The sequence below is a fragment of the Alligator mississippiensis genome, chromosome 2, assembly GCF_030867095.1.
Source record: "Alligator mississippiensis isolate rAllMis1 chromosome 2, rAllMis1, whole genome shotgun sequence".
Lineage (NCBI taxonomy): Eukaryota > Metazoa > Chordata > Crocodylia > Alligatoridae > Alligator > Alligator mississippiensis.
In genome coordinates this window covers 77,177,059-77,190,911 of record NC_081825.1, presented here as the reverse complement: position 1 = coordinate 77,190,911, position 13,853 = coordinate 77,177,059, and the positions used below count along the sequence as shown (strand labels likewise).

Here is a 13,853-nt window from a genome sequence, read left to right as displayed (position 1 = left end):
CAGCAGCGTTTCAAGTAAAAGGCTGGCAGAGTTTTATAAAACATAGGCAAAAACAATATAGTTTCTCTCACCCAACTCTCAAAAACCAGCAGAATCATTTTGGCGGCAATTAAACTATAAAAAAAAAAATACACTCCAGCCAAAAAACAACCAATCAAAAACCCTCATCCTCCTCAAACATACATGCATACAGCTTCTGGAGGCAGTTACTGGGCATGGATTACTCCAGTCAAAACGGTTAAAGCCTAAAAAGCTTGGTAAAATACCACTGAGTATTTTAATGGTGCCCTGTACAAAACCCAATTACATCTTTATGAAATGGATGGTGACTATCATAAATGAAAAGTTTCCCATTGCTGCAATCTGATGAAGTACAAGAGCTCTGCAGAAGAACAGTTGCAATGTCGGCGACTAAAGAAAAATATCCAAACCATTCCTAAAATAAAATGAAATAAAATAAAATAAAACCTCTTCAAATTCTGCCCTAATTCAAGTGAAATCAGTGAAGAATTCAAAGTTAGGTCTATCACATTCACCTAAAAGTATATATTTTCTGTGCATCTCCTAAAGAAGCCCTGCGTGACTGAAACATTATTTGTGACTGTATGCTGTCTCCTCTTCAGATTTTTAAGAAAGAACTTTGTTCCCTTCCAACTCAGATGATGGTACAGACAAGTAACTTTTTCCCAACTATATTTCTGTAAACAACTGTGGTTTAATTATATTCAATGTAGTTTTCTATTTTGTAAAACAATACCTTCTAATACATTTGCTTTGCCTTAGAAATTAGATTTGTTTTTAGTTTACCTTTTTGAATCAGACATTCCTCAGACATTAGCAGTTATTTGATATTAGATTTTTCAAAGCATTCTGATAAAATGGTTAAAAACAGCAGTGAAATAGAGTACTCTGAAGCATTCGCTATCAGATTGCTGAATTTATTGCTATGCTAAGTGCCTATGGTTTTACTTTGAAAAGAATGTTTTGCTTCCTGACACGTGATAATGTACACTTAATTGAACTTCGTTGTCAAATATTTCTAGGAAGTTTTGTATACAATAGCTTTTCCTGAGCAACCACACACATACCTCTCTGTAATTTATAAAATTTTAATTATTTCTAGGTGGAAGCAAACAGACTGGTTGGAATGCCCTTATCAAATCTGGCTTTCTCAGTACATATTCGTGCTTGAAACCAACACAAAAAATATAGTGTAAACCACACACATTTATCAAAAGATTCAATTTTTCATCATTTAAAAATAAAATCCCTGTGTGAACTTCTGGGACCTTAATTTTTCAATAGGAAACCAAGTGTTATACAAAATGAATTCCAGCTGACCATATTAAAATTTCTGTAAAGTCAGCTGAATTAGCTATCGGTTACAGATTTCATTAGTGTTATGAGAAGTTTTCAGAAGCACCAATAAAATGGTAATTATTTGTAACTCTCTATATATGAGCATAAAACTAAGATTTTCATGAGTGTAGTTTATATAAAGCATTGACTGATATTGTTGGAGAGAAGAAACTCAGCAGCTGCCAGGGAAAGTTTTGAAAACTTACCCATGGGCAAATGTTTAGAACCTAAAGTTATCAGACCAGATCTGTTTGACCCAGTATACTGCGAGGTAAAGAACAGAGCACTATACTTACTATCATGCACACCACAACACAACACACATATAGCTGATTGATACTACAAACCTTTATTATAGGGGAATTTTACTGTTCAATCTATTCAAGCCTAGACCACTGTCCTTGAAACACAGAAGAGGCCTAGAATGATAGAGACCCAGTACAGATGTACAATAAATAATGCATTCTGTGCAACATACAAAGAAAATACAAAGACGACAGTTTTCGAATTGGGTGCGTTTCTTTTGGTGTGGCTTTCTCATTTGCCATTTCCTAAGTGTATTTGGGTCATGAAATGGATAACTGGAGCTCTGCAGGAAGCTAGAGCGTAACATCACCACCTACATGAACATAGCTTAATTTTCAAAACTGCCCTTTATTATCTTTGGAGTAAACACGTATATCAGAGATTACATTTTAAATGCATCTCATTATATTAGGATATATTTGAAATCACTGACTGAAATCACTTCCTGTGAATGACAGATCTTCTCCAGACTGAACTTGAGCAAAGATCAAGCAGTAAAGTAGTTAAATATCTGACACATCTCCTTATATCCTACAATAGCTGTAGGACAGAATGTGTTGTACTACAATAGCTAAATATGTCAAATTATACTTTACTACCAAAGCAGGTTACCAAGATAAATAGGTCTGCTCTAACTTAAAAAAAAGAACAAACTTTTAGAATCCAATCAGAGATCTCATTCAGAGGAATAACAGAGGCTATAGTTTGAGTGGCAGCTGTATTTTCCTCAGACCCAATGTATAATCGGTGCATTCTGTATCATAATCCAAAAACAACCCATGCAACCAACACCAAAGGTCACCACTTGGCCTGCCCTCTACCACCTCTAAGCCATCTGTCATATTTGGCTGTTTCACGTCTGTGTGTTAATACTGAAAAAGGAACATTTTCCCTCTTTCTGCCCATTTTTCAATGGGTCTAGACCTTTGAAAATGCCCAACTTTTATAAAGATGATGGTCAATTTTATTTAAGAGAATAAAAGATATGTTTAAACCTGAAATTTGGCTAAATGATTCCACACAAAGCCCCAGAAATGATCTATCCAGAATGCTACAGCTCTTCCCATAATCTCCCAGGTATCTGGTAAAAGTAAATTTGATCAGTTTTCTCTTTTGAAATTACTCTTTCATTAAAACCAGTCAAGACAGCATTGTCAACTATGGAGACCACTGAATTCAGGAGAGACAGGCTGTCTTCCAAGCTGCGATATTTGCCTACTGAGTTACCGAAAACAAGTCACTTCACCTTTTCCTGCCTTATTTCTTCATCAGTATAACAAGTTAGTCTCAAAGGTGCCTCTCTACCCTACCTTGTGCTGTCAGTGTACTGTAGATGAGAATACTGGTGCCTTTGTAAAGCACTCTGAGATCCACGGATGAAAGGTGCTACATAAAGAGCCAGGTTGCTATGTCATCAAGATAGACATGTCCAAGACCACCAAATGTCATTTAATTATATATTTTTAAGAATCCTTCACTAAAGAGAGTAGGTGGAGAGTTTACAAGTCTGAAATTAAAAAAAGAACTTTAGATGAAATCAAAGGCAGGATATGATGACATAATAATGGTGCTCAGCCCCTGATCCACTGCCCAAATCTGGCCTGCAGGGTTGTGTTGTTCAGCACACAGGGCTTCCCATGGGTCTGAAAATATGTGGTGGGGGAACAATGGCAGCGTTAATTACCACAACTTCCAGAACCACTTCCAGACCTGCCACTGCTCACCTCCTACCAAATTTCCAGACCTGTGGCAAGTCCTGCAAGTCAGCTGACATTAGGGCTGTGCAAAATTTCACTGGGTGTTTGTTTCAAAGCTGTTTCGACACGTTTCGTGCTCAAAACAGGAATTGAAATGAAACAAAAGGTTCTGAAACAGCTTCAAAACGAAATGAGGGCACTCAAAACATTTTGAAAGTTTTGAGTTTCAAAGCCGGGCTTGCTTGCAGCTAAAAAGAAACTAAGGAGAGGGAGGGGGAAGATGTGGGGAGGACTGCTCTGATATTGGCATCTAGCTTCTGGTTCGATTCCCCAGCTCTCTGATCACTTCCACCAGCTCTCTGATCATTTCTCCTGCTCTTCCTGGGGGGCTCAGGCCCCCAATCTGTGCATAGGGTTTCAGCAGCTTACAGTGGCAGCCTGCGTCCCCCGGGAAGAGCTGGGGAAACGATCAGAGAGCTGGGGGAAGCGATCAGAAAGCTGGGGAATTGAACAGGGGGCTGGGGGAATTGTTCAGGTCCCTGAAAATGCCCCCACTCACCAATTCAATTTCCCAGCTCCCTGATCTTTCTCCCAGATCTCTGATCGCTTCCCAAAGTTCTTCCCAGGGGGCGCAGGCCCCTGGATGTTGTGGGATGACAGCAGGCTGTCGCTGCCAGCTGGTGAGGGTGACGGCTCTGGGCTATTTCCCCAGCTATTTCAGCAGTCTGCTGAAACCTCACCCACAGATCCAGGGGCCCATGCTCCCCTGGAGGGTTGCAAGGCTGTGCCAGACTCGTTCTGGGGGGCGCAGGCCCCCAGATCTGCGTGTGGGATGACAGCATGCAGCTGCTGCCGGCTCGGGCAACTCCAGCACCCGAGTCTGCCTGGCACAGCCCGCACTCAGCACTGGGAAGAACCCAGTGCTTGCAGTGGCCCCAGCCAGCAGTGGCAGCCTGGGAGGAGACTGGCACAGCCTCACAGCCCTCCCGGGGGGCGTGGGCCCCCAGATCTGTGCGTGGGATAACAGCAGGTTGCCGCTGCTGGTTGGGACCAGCAGCACCACCAGCCTTCCCGGTGCTCTGCATGGGTTGAGCCAAGCGCCAGTCCTAGCCGGTGGTGGCAGCCTGCTGTCATCCTGTGTGCAGATCTAGGGGACGCACAGGATTACAGCATGATGCTGCTGCTGGCAAGTGATACGAGTTTTGCTTTGAACAGTTTGAGGTTCAGTTTCCCAATAATCTCTGCACCTATCTCCTTGAAACTTGGCAGGCTTCATGCCCTCAGAAGGGGCTACCATCCCTGCAATATTCATCTGAATCAGGCAAGAAATGACAAAGCTATAGGCATTTTTATGATTACCCATTATAGCCTGTGGGCGAAACGTCAAAACAGTGTTGAAACAGCGAAATAGTTTCGACAAAACAAAATGGAACAGTGCCCCTTCGAAATGGCAAAACAGAACTCAAAACAACATGGTGCTGTTTCGCACAGCCCTAAATGACAAGATCCCACATGTCACATAACTACGCAGCTGGATGCGGTATGCAAGACCACGCTGACACACAGGGTCGTTCCATGTCTGGCTCTGGCATATGGGACCACGACGGTGTTCCAAACCACATTTGTAGACTGATCCACATGCATCAACCTCGCGCTGGATCCAGGCTGTGGACCAACCCTGCCCATGGGATCCAGCCCACAGACTGGCTCTGCACTATGCATCCGGCCCACATGGTAGGAAGGCTGACCACCACTATTCTATAACTATGGACATAACTGCAATGGAAATAATTTTCAAAACATGCATCCCAAAATCCCTAAAAACAAGAGAGTAGATTCTGCACTGCACCTGTTGTGTGATGAATCTTAACAGGAAGAAGGAGGAAGAAGGTAATTCAGACAAGGAACATGCACTGTATTTGTCCTTGGACTAGTTGTGCCTGTGTCTGGGCTAGAACAGAAATATGCTAGAATTGACATGTTCACACACTGCACACTTTGTCCTTTTAATCAGGGTTTAGTGAGTGGTTCAATGCACTGCCGGTTTTCTGCCACTGATTTAATGATACAATCCCAGGATAACGGTTCAGACACATTTTGAGATCCCTCAGGATAAACTGTTAGCATTTTTTATTCTGTAAACTTTTTTAAGATTTAGCCCAGGACAACAGACATGGACATCTGGACAATTGCACTTTGTCCCAGGGCCTCAGAACCACTTCTGCACCAGACAGTTTTGGCGGTCCCAGTCTGTAATCTAGAAGAGCTATACTACCTCTCATCTTTCCATCTTTGGTATTCCTTCATTTATGCTCAGAACATTTCTGAGGCCAGGGCTATATCGTAAGAGAACAGATGACACATTTCACTGGTAAGATGCCAGGTTGCATTATGACATCTTTTCACATTAAATATTGGAATACATTGAGAACTAAGAAAATAACTCTCTGGATGTCATGACCCTCCCCCTCCCATTTTGACTTTGTATTGATACATTTGCTAATATTAACAATACTTTCTAAATCATTACTTTTGCTTCACTATATCTACACTTTTGTGATGCCCATAAGAATGCTACAGGAAAGCATGGTTTAGCCCACCTACTCTGCATGTACCAAATGCAGAAACAATGAGATAAGAGCTGCTTCAGGGGCACTCCCCACCACTGGTCTTGTGCTCTCTGCTTCTGGTGTGCTCAGGAGCCCTAGTACAGAGAGCCTCCCCCCCCTCCAAAAGGGCTTTACCACCTCATTTCTAGGTTAGGAGTGTGAAGAATAGGAGTGGATGGGTGATGCTTTTCAGTGATATTTTCAAGGATGATAGTGAAGTGGTAAATACATATTTTAATGGAGAAGAATGCATGGGAAAAAATAGGTTCAGAGTTCATAAATGACTCAAACATTCCTCTGATGCATATACTCTTCAGACTGCACACATGAACATAATATATATCTCAAATATGGCAAACAACTTTAAGCTGTTCACTTGTTTCCTGTGAGAAAAGCTCCAGTCTTATACTGCTTTGAGATATGTTTTCCCATGAGAGATTATTGCTCTAATCATGCAGCAAAAAGATTTAGAGCCCGATACTCCCCTCTACTTCAATGATCAGACAGGAGCCAAAAATTGTCAATCTCACTGGAAGAGGCACAGAATGGAGAGAGGTGCTTCTAAAGCAGCTTCTTACTGAAGCCTCTTACTCTTTCCGTGTAGGCACAGTTGTGGCTGATAGATCAGGGACAAAGCTTAATCTTTAGCTGAATAACCCTCCCTTTCCTGCATACCTAAATGCTGAAACCCTGGTTACTACTGAAGTCTAGTCTCTGTGGATAGATCTATTATTAGGGCTGTTATATACGAGAAGCAGCAGCTAGTAGACAGCAAAACTGTCTGGAGAAAGAATAACTTGATTAGTGGAACATCAAGACCCTTAAAAAGTGAAAGAGAACAACAAGCCATTAAGTCAACTGACTCCCTTAGCTGACTCAATAGTAATGTCACTGCTGCTGCACTGTGGAGCAATGAACTTCTATTGCAAGCCAAAAATCAGCTTTTCCATTTAAGACATGAACCCCAATTTTGGGGGGCTGATTTTGGTGAAAAGGTGTGTGGTATGTAAGTAAATACGGTAATAGGGAACAAGTTAATTACTCCGCTGGATAAGGCACCAATAACAAATGTAAGATATTAAAGAAATTCACATCATAGAAATTCCTAAAGGGAAATGATCTATGGTACTAAATGGTCTAGTCCAAGATTTCTCAAACATTTTCACAGCTGAACCACATTAATAAAGAAATCGTCTCATCGAATACCTCCCCTCCTGTTTGTAAATGTGTTTCCTTGTGGCAGCTATAGTAATTGTATTTGTGGAAAAACAACAGCAGCAATGTGTTTATGGGATTTTAACTATCTTTCAGTGAAACTGAGTGCCTGTAAAGCAGGAAGGCAATCAACACCAGGGAATCAACACAGTTTTCTACAAACCAGTCTACAAGTATATTATTTCTTCTGCCTTCCTGCCAATCAGTGCAAATATAAAATAATATTGTCTAGACAAAATAACTTCTATGCTTCATTCTTTCCCATCAAGATTTGAAATGATCCCACTGAAAGTTGAGATAAGTTGTCCTTAGATTTTGATGTCTAGAGACTGATAGCATAGTATGTCCTCAAATAGGGACCCTTAGCTCTTGAATTAATTATTGACCAGTTTATTCTGAGGAGTCTACATATGTAAGGCACCTGCTGTGATTACTTTTAGGATTATTAAATGATGATGCATGCCAAGTAAAACTTTTTCTTATTTCACTGAGAAAATATAAGGAATGGAAGAGTGGAAAATAAATGTTAAGAGGCATCTGAAATTCTTTAAGGTGACCCTTTAATTCCTTTATCTGATGTAATCATCATTCATTTCATTGCAGTTAATTAAATGTAGCAGCACTGTCATACAATTTAAGATTTCAGATGATCAAAAATGAAAAATAAGGTGGTGGTAAGCTCTCTTCTTTCAAAGGGACTTTTCTAACTCAGGGCTCCTGACATCACATGCACAGTTGTGAAAGAGTTTTGCCAATGATTCTATTCACTAAGGAGTAGGATAGGTGATTGAGCATAGATTTCTTTGGCCTTATGGAATAGATAACATAAACCAAGCAATGGTGTTTCTGTTTTTTGTCTAGGAGCAAGGGTTTGTTAGCTGATAAACTTTTTAATGTCCATTAAATTGCCCCTTAAGTTCCTTAAGTTCTGATCATGTGTTAAACTCCTCTAAAACTATTTCCTTAATAATTTCCAAAATGAGGTCACTGTCATTATCATTGGTCATATTCTAATCCATGGATATAAATGGAGTGACACTTGGACACTGATCTATAGATATAAATGGAGTGACACTTGTGGCAAGACTTTTAGGCCCCTGAAACACATTACCCTTCAGACATGATTAACTAGTTAATCATGTCTCAAATAGCAACCTGGCCAAATATTCATTCAATTAATGGTGTGCTAAAACCAGGAATAAATGACAAAGTTATTACACAAAATATATGTAAAAACGATGTCGCTGGCTTTTATCATGCCTTTAACTGAATTTGTGGCCAGTGCTTGCAGCCCCTGGAGTACACTCCTGGAGTACAGTGAGCTCCCCTAGCTGGGTTCCTCTCTCAACTGACAGAGCTCCCAGCCACAGAGCACAGGGCGCCCTCCTGAGACTGGGGACTCTGATCACCGATGGGGATCCCAGCCATGAGAGTGCAGGGTGCGCCCCCCCGCAGCTGAAAACTCTGAACAATAATGGGGGGCTCCCAGCCACAGGGGTACCCTGTGTTCCTGCAGCTGGGAGTCATGGCAGTGAGTGGAGCTGCCAGTCATAGGGGAGCACCATGTGTCCCTGCAGCTGACAGCCCACACAGCACCTCCAGCTGACGGGGCTCCCAGCCACAGAAGTGAATATTGCCAGTGCAGGGGGAGCCCAAGATCATGATCCTGGGCTCTCCCTGCACAAGCAATATAGAGTGATGGAGTCTGATGCTTGGTCCCACAATTACATTCCTGCCATGCATGTGTGGCAAGGCAGGAGACAATTGTTGAGACCATGCATCAGATTCCATTGTGCCTTTTTTTTTCAGTGTCTGTCAGTGGCCATAGGGCCAGATTCTCAGTTGGAGTAAGCATCTGAAAATCTGTACAATACGTCACAGCTGCATTTTTGTATAAAATCTGTAATACAGGTAAACAGGGCTTCATAAAAATCCACCTTTGCAACTTCGGCCAATAAAACACTAAGTGCACAATTCTTAAGTTATAGTAATGTGAAGATTTTGCATCTCTCAGTCAGCTGGAAGCAGAATAGCCATTAGAGGGAAGAACGGTGCTTTTGAAATAATAGTTGTTGTGGATTTGCTCTTTTAAACTGTTTGAAGTGCATCATTCACTGTGTGGTCATCTAAAGCTAAGCTTACATTCTGGATTGGGAATTCTTGGTAGAATACACTATTTCAGACAAATATATTTGAAAAAAAAGTCTTTCAGGATAGGGGTGAGATGTATAAAATGTATCCTTTTCTCACTGACTCTCCACTCCCTTCTTCTAACTCTTTCCTTATGCAAAATGCAGGATCATGGAAAAGAATCCTAATTCCTGAAGGCTATCATTACATAGTTACCATTGCAATACTGAATTTCAGTATTGTCTTTTGGAGACTTGACATATTTCACCAAAAAGGAAACCAAATGATAAAGGAAAATTATGTTACAGTGACATTAGAATATTCCCATTCAGAGTATCAGTAAGAAAACAGAAAACAACCCATTTATAATGCCAAATGAAACAACCTAAGCATTTAGGTTTGTTTTAAGATATGACTGCAGCTAATGGCTATTCTAGAGCCTATTCAATAATGCTGCCCAAGGCTGGGATAGGCCATTGCTACAGTTGCACATAAAAATGGTTTATCTTTTCTCTTTAACATGTAAAACAACTTGGGAAATAAGATGCCAAGCTATGTTAAAGAAATACCAGTAAGACTAGAATATGAAACATTTGGATATTAAGAAAAGTCAGGTTTAGAACTCCTTGCAACCTCAGTTCTGACCTTTTTTGTGCGTATGTTATAACGCCACCTTTATTAACCTGACTGCATGCTATTCAGATGCTGGAAATGGAAAGAAATTCAGACTGTAACTCAAATTAGAACCTACTGTTTTGCTGATATAACTTGTGCTGATATTCATGCACTGCAGTCCTTCACTATTGCAGCAACCTCCACATCTGTAGATGGATACACATGGTGGTTTAAAGAAGGTGTTTGTTGTTGCTCCGAACTCTTTCCCGACATCCACACAAACCTCGCGTGGCATGCATTGAGTTTTTCTCCATTCATTATCAATACCTGCCAAGTTATAGGGAAGTTCATATTTTAGGTTAAAGAAAAACAATAATGGTAGCCCTCAATTCCCATAAATTAGTGGAAACTCACTTGTGGTTAGAATCAGAATGCTAGAGGGTTAATATTAAGATGCGTTCTTTAATGAAGTGCAAACTTTATTGGGTAGCATTCTATTTCCCTTTGTGCATCTAATTAGCATAGATAGAGTTTCTACTTCCCCTGCAGTGTGGATGCTTAAGTGAAGATATGTAGGCTGAGCGTGTGCAGTAGGCTAACACTGTGCTGCACATGTATACAAACTCATTTTGCATCTAAAACTTGAAAATGTAGATGGCCAGAAACCCATGACTAGTTGGTAGTCAACTCAAAAGGAAGAGGGATTTCCTATATTTTAGCCCCAACAACTGAATAGTTAGGGCATTTGCCCAGGAAGCTGGATGGTCAAAATGGGGCTTGAACCTACATCTCTGTCTTTCCACTATAGCACACATTAGGTATGATCCAGGTCCTTGGGTAGCCCAAGTATGTGGGGACAGGAGGAAGAAGATAGGCCATAAGGTGTGTGACTGCTGCCCTCAAAGGGAAGGAACTTAGTTTCTAATTTGGAACCTGCTGCCCAACAAGGCACACATTTGCTCTACAGCTAATGACTATTAAATACAAAGGAGAATGGCTCAGCTTCAAAAGGGGCACTACAAAGGGGTCTGGGTAGTGCCTATTATACGGTGCTTGGGAAAACTATATTGAAAGTCAGAAGGATGCAAGGTCAAGATGCAGTTTGTGTTGGAGTTTATTATGACACCTAAATGGCATGTGTAGATGCTCAAACTGCTGTAGTCCAGGGTGTATATGCAGACACTGTGCCTGGGGCCACAGCAATCTGAACCAGGGCAGAGCAGCCCTGGGCTGCCAAGGGGTCCAGTGGTTAAGCCCCAGGAGGCAGTGTCAGGTGGCAGCAGGGGTGGATGGGGCACAAAAGTGCTCCAGAGTGCAGAACTCTGTGGCTAGGCAGCAGGCAGAGGACTAGCCCTCTGCTGCCTGGGCTGACCAGATGCAATGTATGCCTGGGCTAGCATTTACATGTGCGTTTAGGTGCAGTTATTTTCATTCTCATAAGACAGTACTGTCCCCGACAGTGCTATCTTATGGTGGAAAAAAATAGTTTGCTGTGGTCTAATAGCATGACAAGTATAGACTGTGATGCTTTACAAATTAGTTCACTGCATATTTCATAGATTTCATAGATTTCAAGGGTTGGAAGGGACCTATTAGATCATTGAGTCTGACCCCCTGCCCTGGGCAGGAAAGAGCACCGGGGTCAAGTGACCCCAGCCACGTGCTTGTCTAATCTCCTTTTAAATACCTCCAAGTTAGGAGAAAGCACCACCTCCCTTGGAAGCCTATTCCATATTTTGGCAACCCTCACCATACAGAATTTCTTCCCGAGTTCCAATCTAAATCTGCTCTCCTTAGTTTATGGCCATTGTTTCTAGTAACCCCGAGGGGTGCCCTGGTAAACAGAGTATCCTGTATTCCCTGCTGACCCCTCCTGATGAGTTTGTAGACAGCCACAAGATCACCTCTCAGCCTTCTTTTGCGGAGGCTGAAGAGATTCAGGTCCCTCAATCTGTCTTCATAGGATCTTACCTGCAGGCCCTCAGCCATACGAGTAGCCCTCCTCTGAACCCTTTCCAGGTTATCCACATCCCTCTTGAAGTGCAGCACCCAAACCTGGATGCAGTACTCCAGGTGCGGCCTCACCAATGCCGCATAGAGGGGAAGTATAATCTCCCTAGACCTGCTTGTGCATAGTAAAATGCACGTGTATATGAACCCACACTGTCAAACTACAATTATTTTAAGCACACTACATTCAACAGAAACAACTGACATGCGTTATTTGGCTACTCCAGACAATTTGAGATATTTGCTGTGAACCATCTGATGCACCAATGGCATACATCAACAGCTGAATGCACATGAATGTCTCTTGATTAAATCAGAGAAAACTGACAATTTTTTTTCCCCGTAGCAATTTTCTTGAACCCACATAGTACTACCTCCTTACTTCTGTCAAGTCCCTAAAGAGCATGGAAACTTTCTAGCTGAGAATGGTACATTTAACTTTAATGTACCACCAGAGAATAGTCTACTTTTCCTATGGCTATAAGCATTGGTTTATTTCACTATAGAAATCAAAAGTCTAAAATTCCTTAATTATGCTTGAATGCAAACCAAATACCTTAGGAGTTCTTCTTTTCTGTGCTTACCTTTAAAAATGTTTTTGACACAACTGAGAAATTTTAGGAATCTGATCTACGGTGTTTTGTAGGCATCGTATTTCCTGCACTTACTTTTCAAGATCTCCGCATTATAATGTGCTGCAGCAAATTTTATTGAATCATCTGTTCTTGTGTCGAAGTTGGAGTGTTCCCTGTTGTGTTGCCAGCCCCCTTTCCTCAACTGACATTTGAACATTTTCCAGTATTCTGGGTAAAGCACTGTCATGAGTTCATCCACACTGGATACAGATCGCAACTGTTCTTCCAGGTCTTTGTTTGCATAAGCCTGTTAAAGAAACATGAACATTTAATTACTTTCTGCATTACAAAAATTAGGCTTGTAAATTAGCTTGAAGAACCGCTAAAATTTCATAAAACAAAGTTTTGCCCTAAAAACCTTCTTGGAAAAAACAAAACACAAAAAGAAACAACTCTACAGTGATGTAGTTCACAATGTCTGAGGGTATGTTTACATGTCTCTGAGGGTGGGGGAGGGGAGGCTTTAATTAAAGCACTCCTGAGAGCTGCTCTAATTAAAGTGCCAGCAGCGCCTTGTGCATCAGCATCCCTGCACTTCAAAATGGCGGTGGGGGCACTAACTAAAGCACGTGGAATAAGCTTTAGTTAAAGCGCCTCTGCTGCCATTTTGAGGCACAGGGATGCTAATACATGATACGTGGAGGCTGGTTCGATTCATTGAGTCTGCTCCAACATGCTGAAATTACAGCATGTCAGAGCAGCCTCCCAGCACATCTGCAGACACCCTGACACTGCAATTGCTACAGGTTTCCCTCACTTTATGCAGGTTCTGTATGTGCGAATTAGCTCTTATGTGATGACCCTTTTTATAACAAAAATTCATTATATGCAAGGTAAATTCACTCTTATGCGATTGTTGTGGTGGAAGCCCAGAGTTAGCTGCTTTGTGCAGTGCATTGTGGGAGTGACATGCACCAAAATATAATCTCCTTTGTGGATCTATGCTCCTCACTCGTTGTCTGCGACACGTGTTTCTGTAGTTGCCGTCCCCATTATGGCTTCTAAGCATCCTGCTAACTTCTCTTCTACCCCTTTCCCTAGTCCATCAATGAAGTGCAAGAGAACTTCACTAACACTGAAGACAAAACTGGAGATTTTGAACTGTGCAGAAGCTGGTGAGGGGCCCTCTGCACTTGGTTGTGCTTGTGTGCACTATCTGCTATTGGTGAGTACTAAAATTGTCTTGTAAAAGTTGCAGAAATGGGTCTGGGGGTCAGTACACTCGAGGTCTTGGAATGTATCCCTATTTGTTATGTTGTAAAGTGGGTTTCCTGTAT

General features: G+C 41.6%; 1 protein-coding gene across 1 annotated transcript in view; it reads right to left on the bottom strand.

Moving 5' to 3' along the window:
- VEGFC (vascular endothelial growth factor C) overlaps positions 1-13,853 on the bottom strand; it is a 126,503-nt gene that overhangs the window by 25,241 nt on the left and 87,409 nt on the right. The window contains exons 2-3 of the mRNA XM_006276922.4: positions 12,610-12,823; positions 10,068-10,258 (exon numbers count right to left, since the gene is read on the bottom strand). Of these exons, the coding sequence (XP_006276984.1) occupies positions 10,068-10,258; positions 12,610-12,823 (405 nt within the window). The remainder of the gene's footprint in view (positions 1-10,067; positions 10,259-12,609; positions 12,824-13,853) is intronic.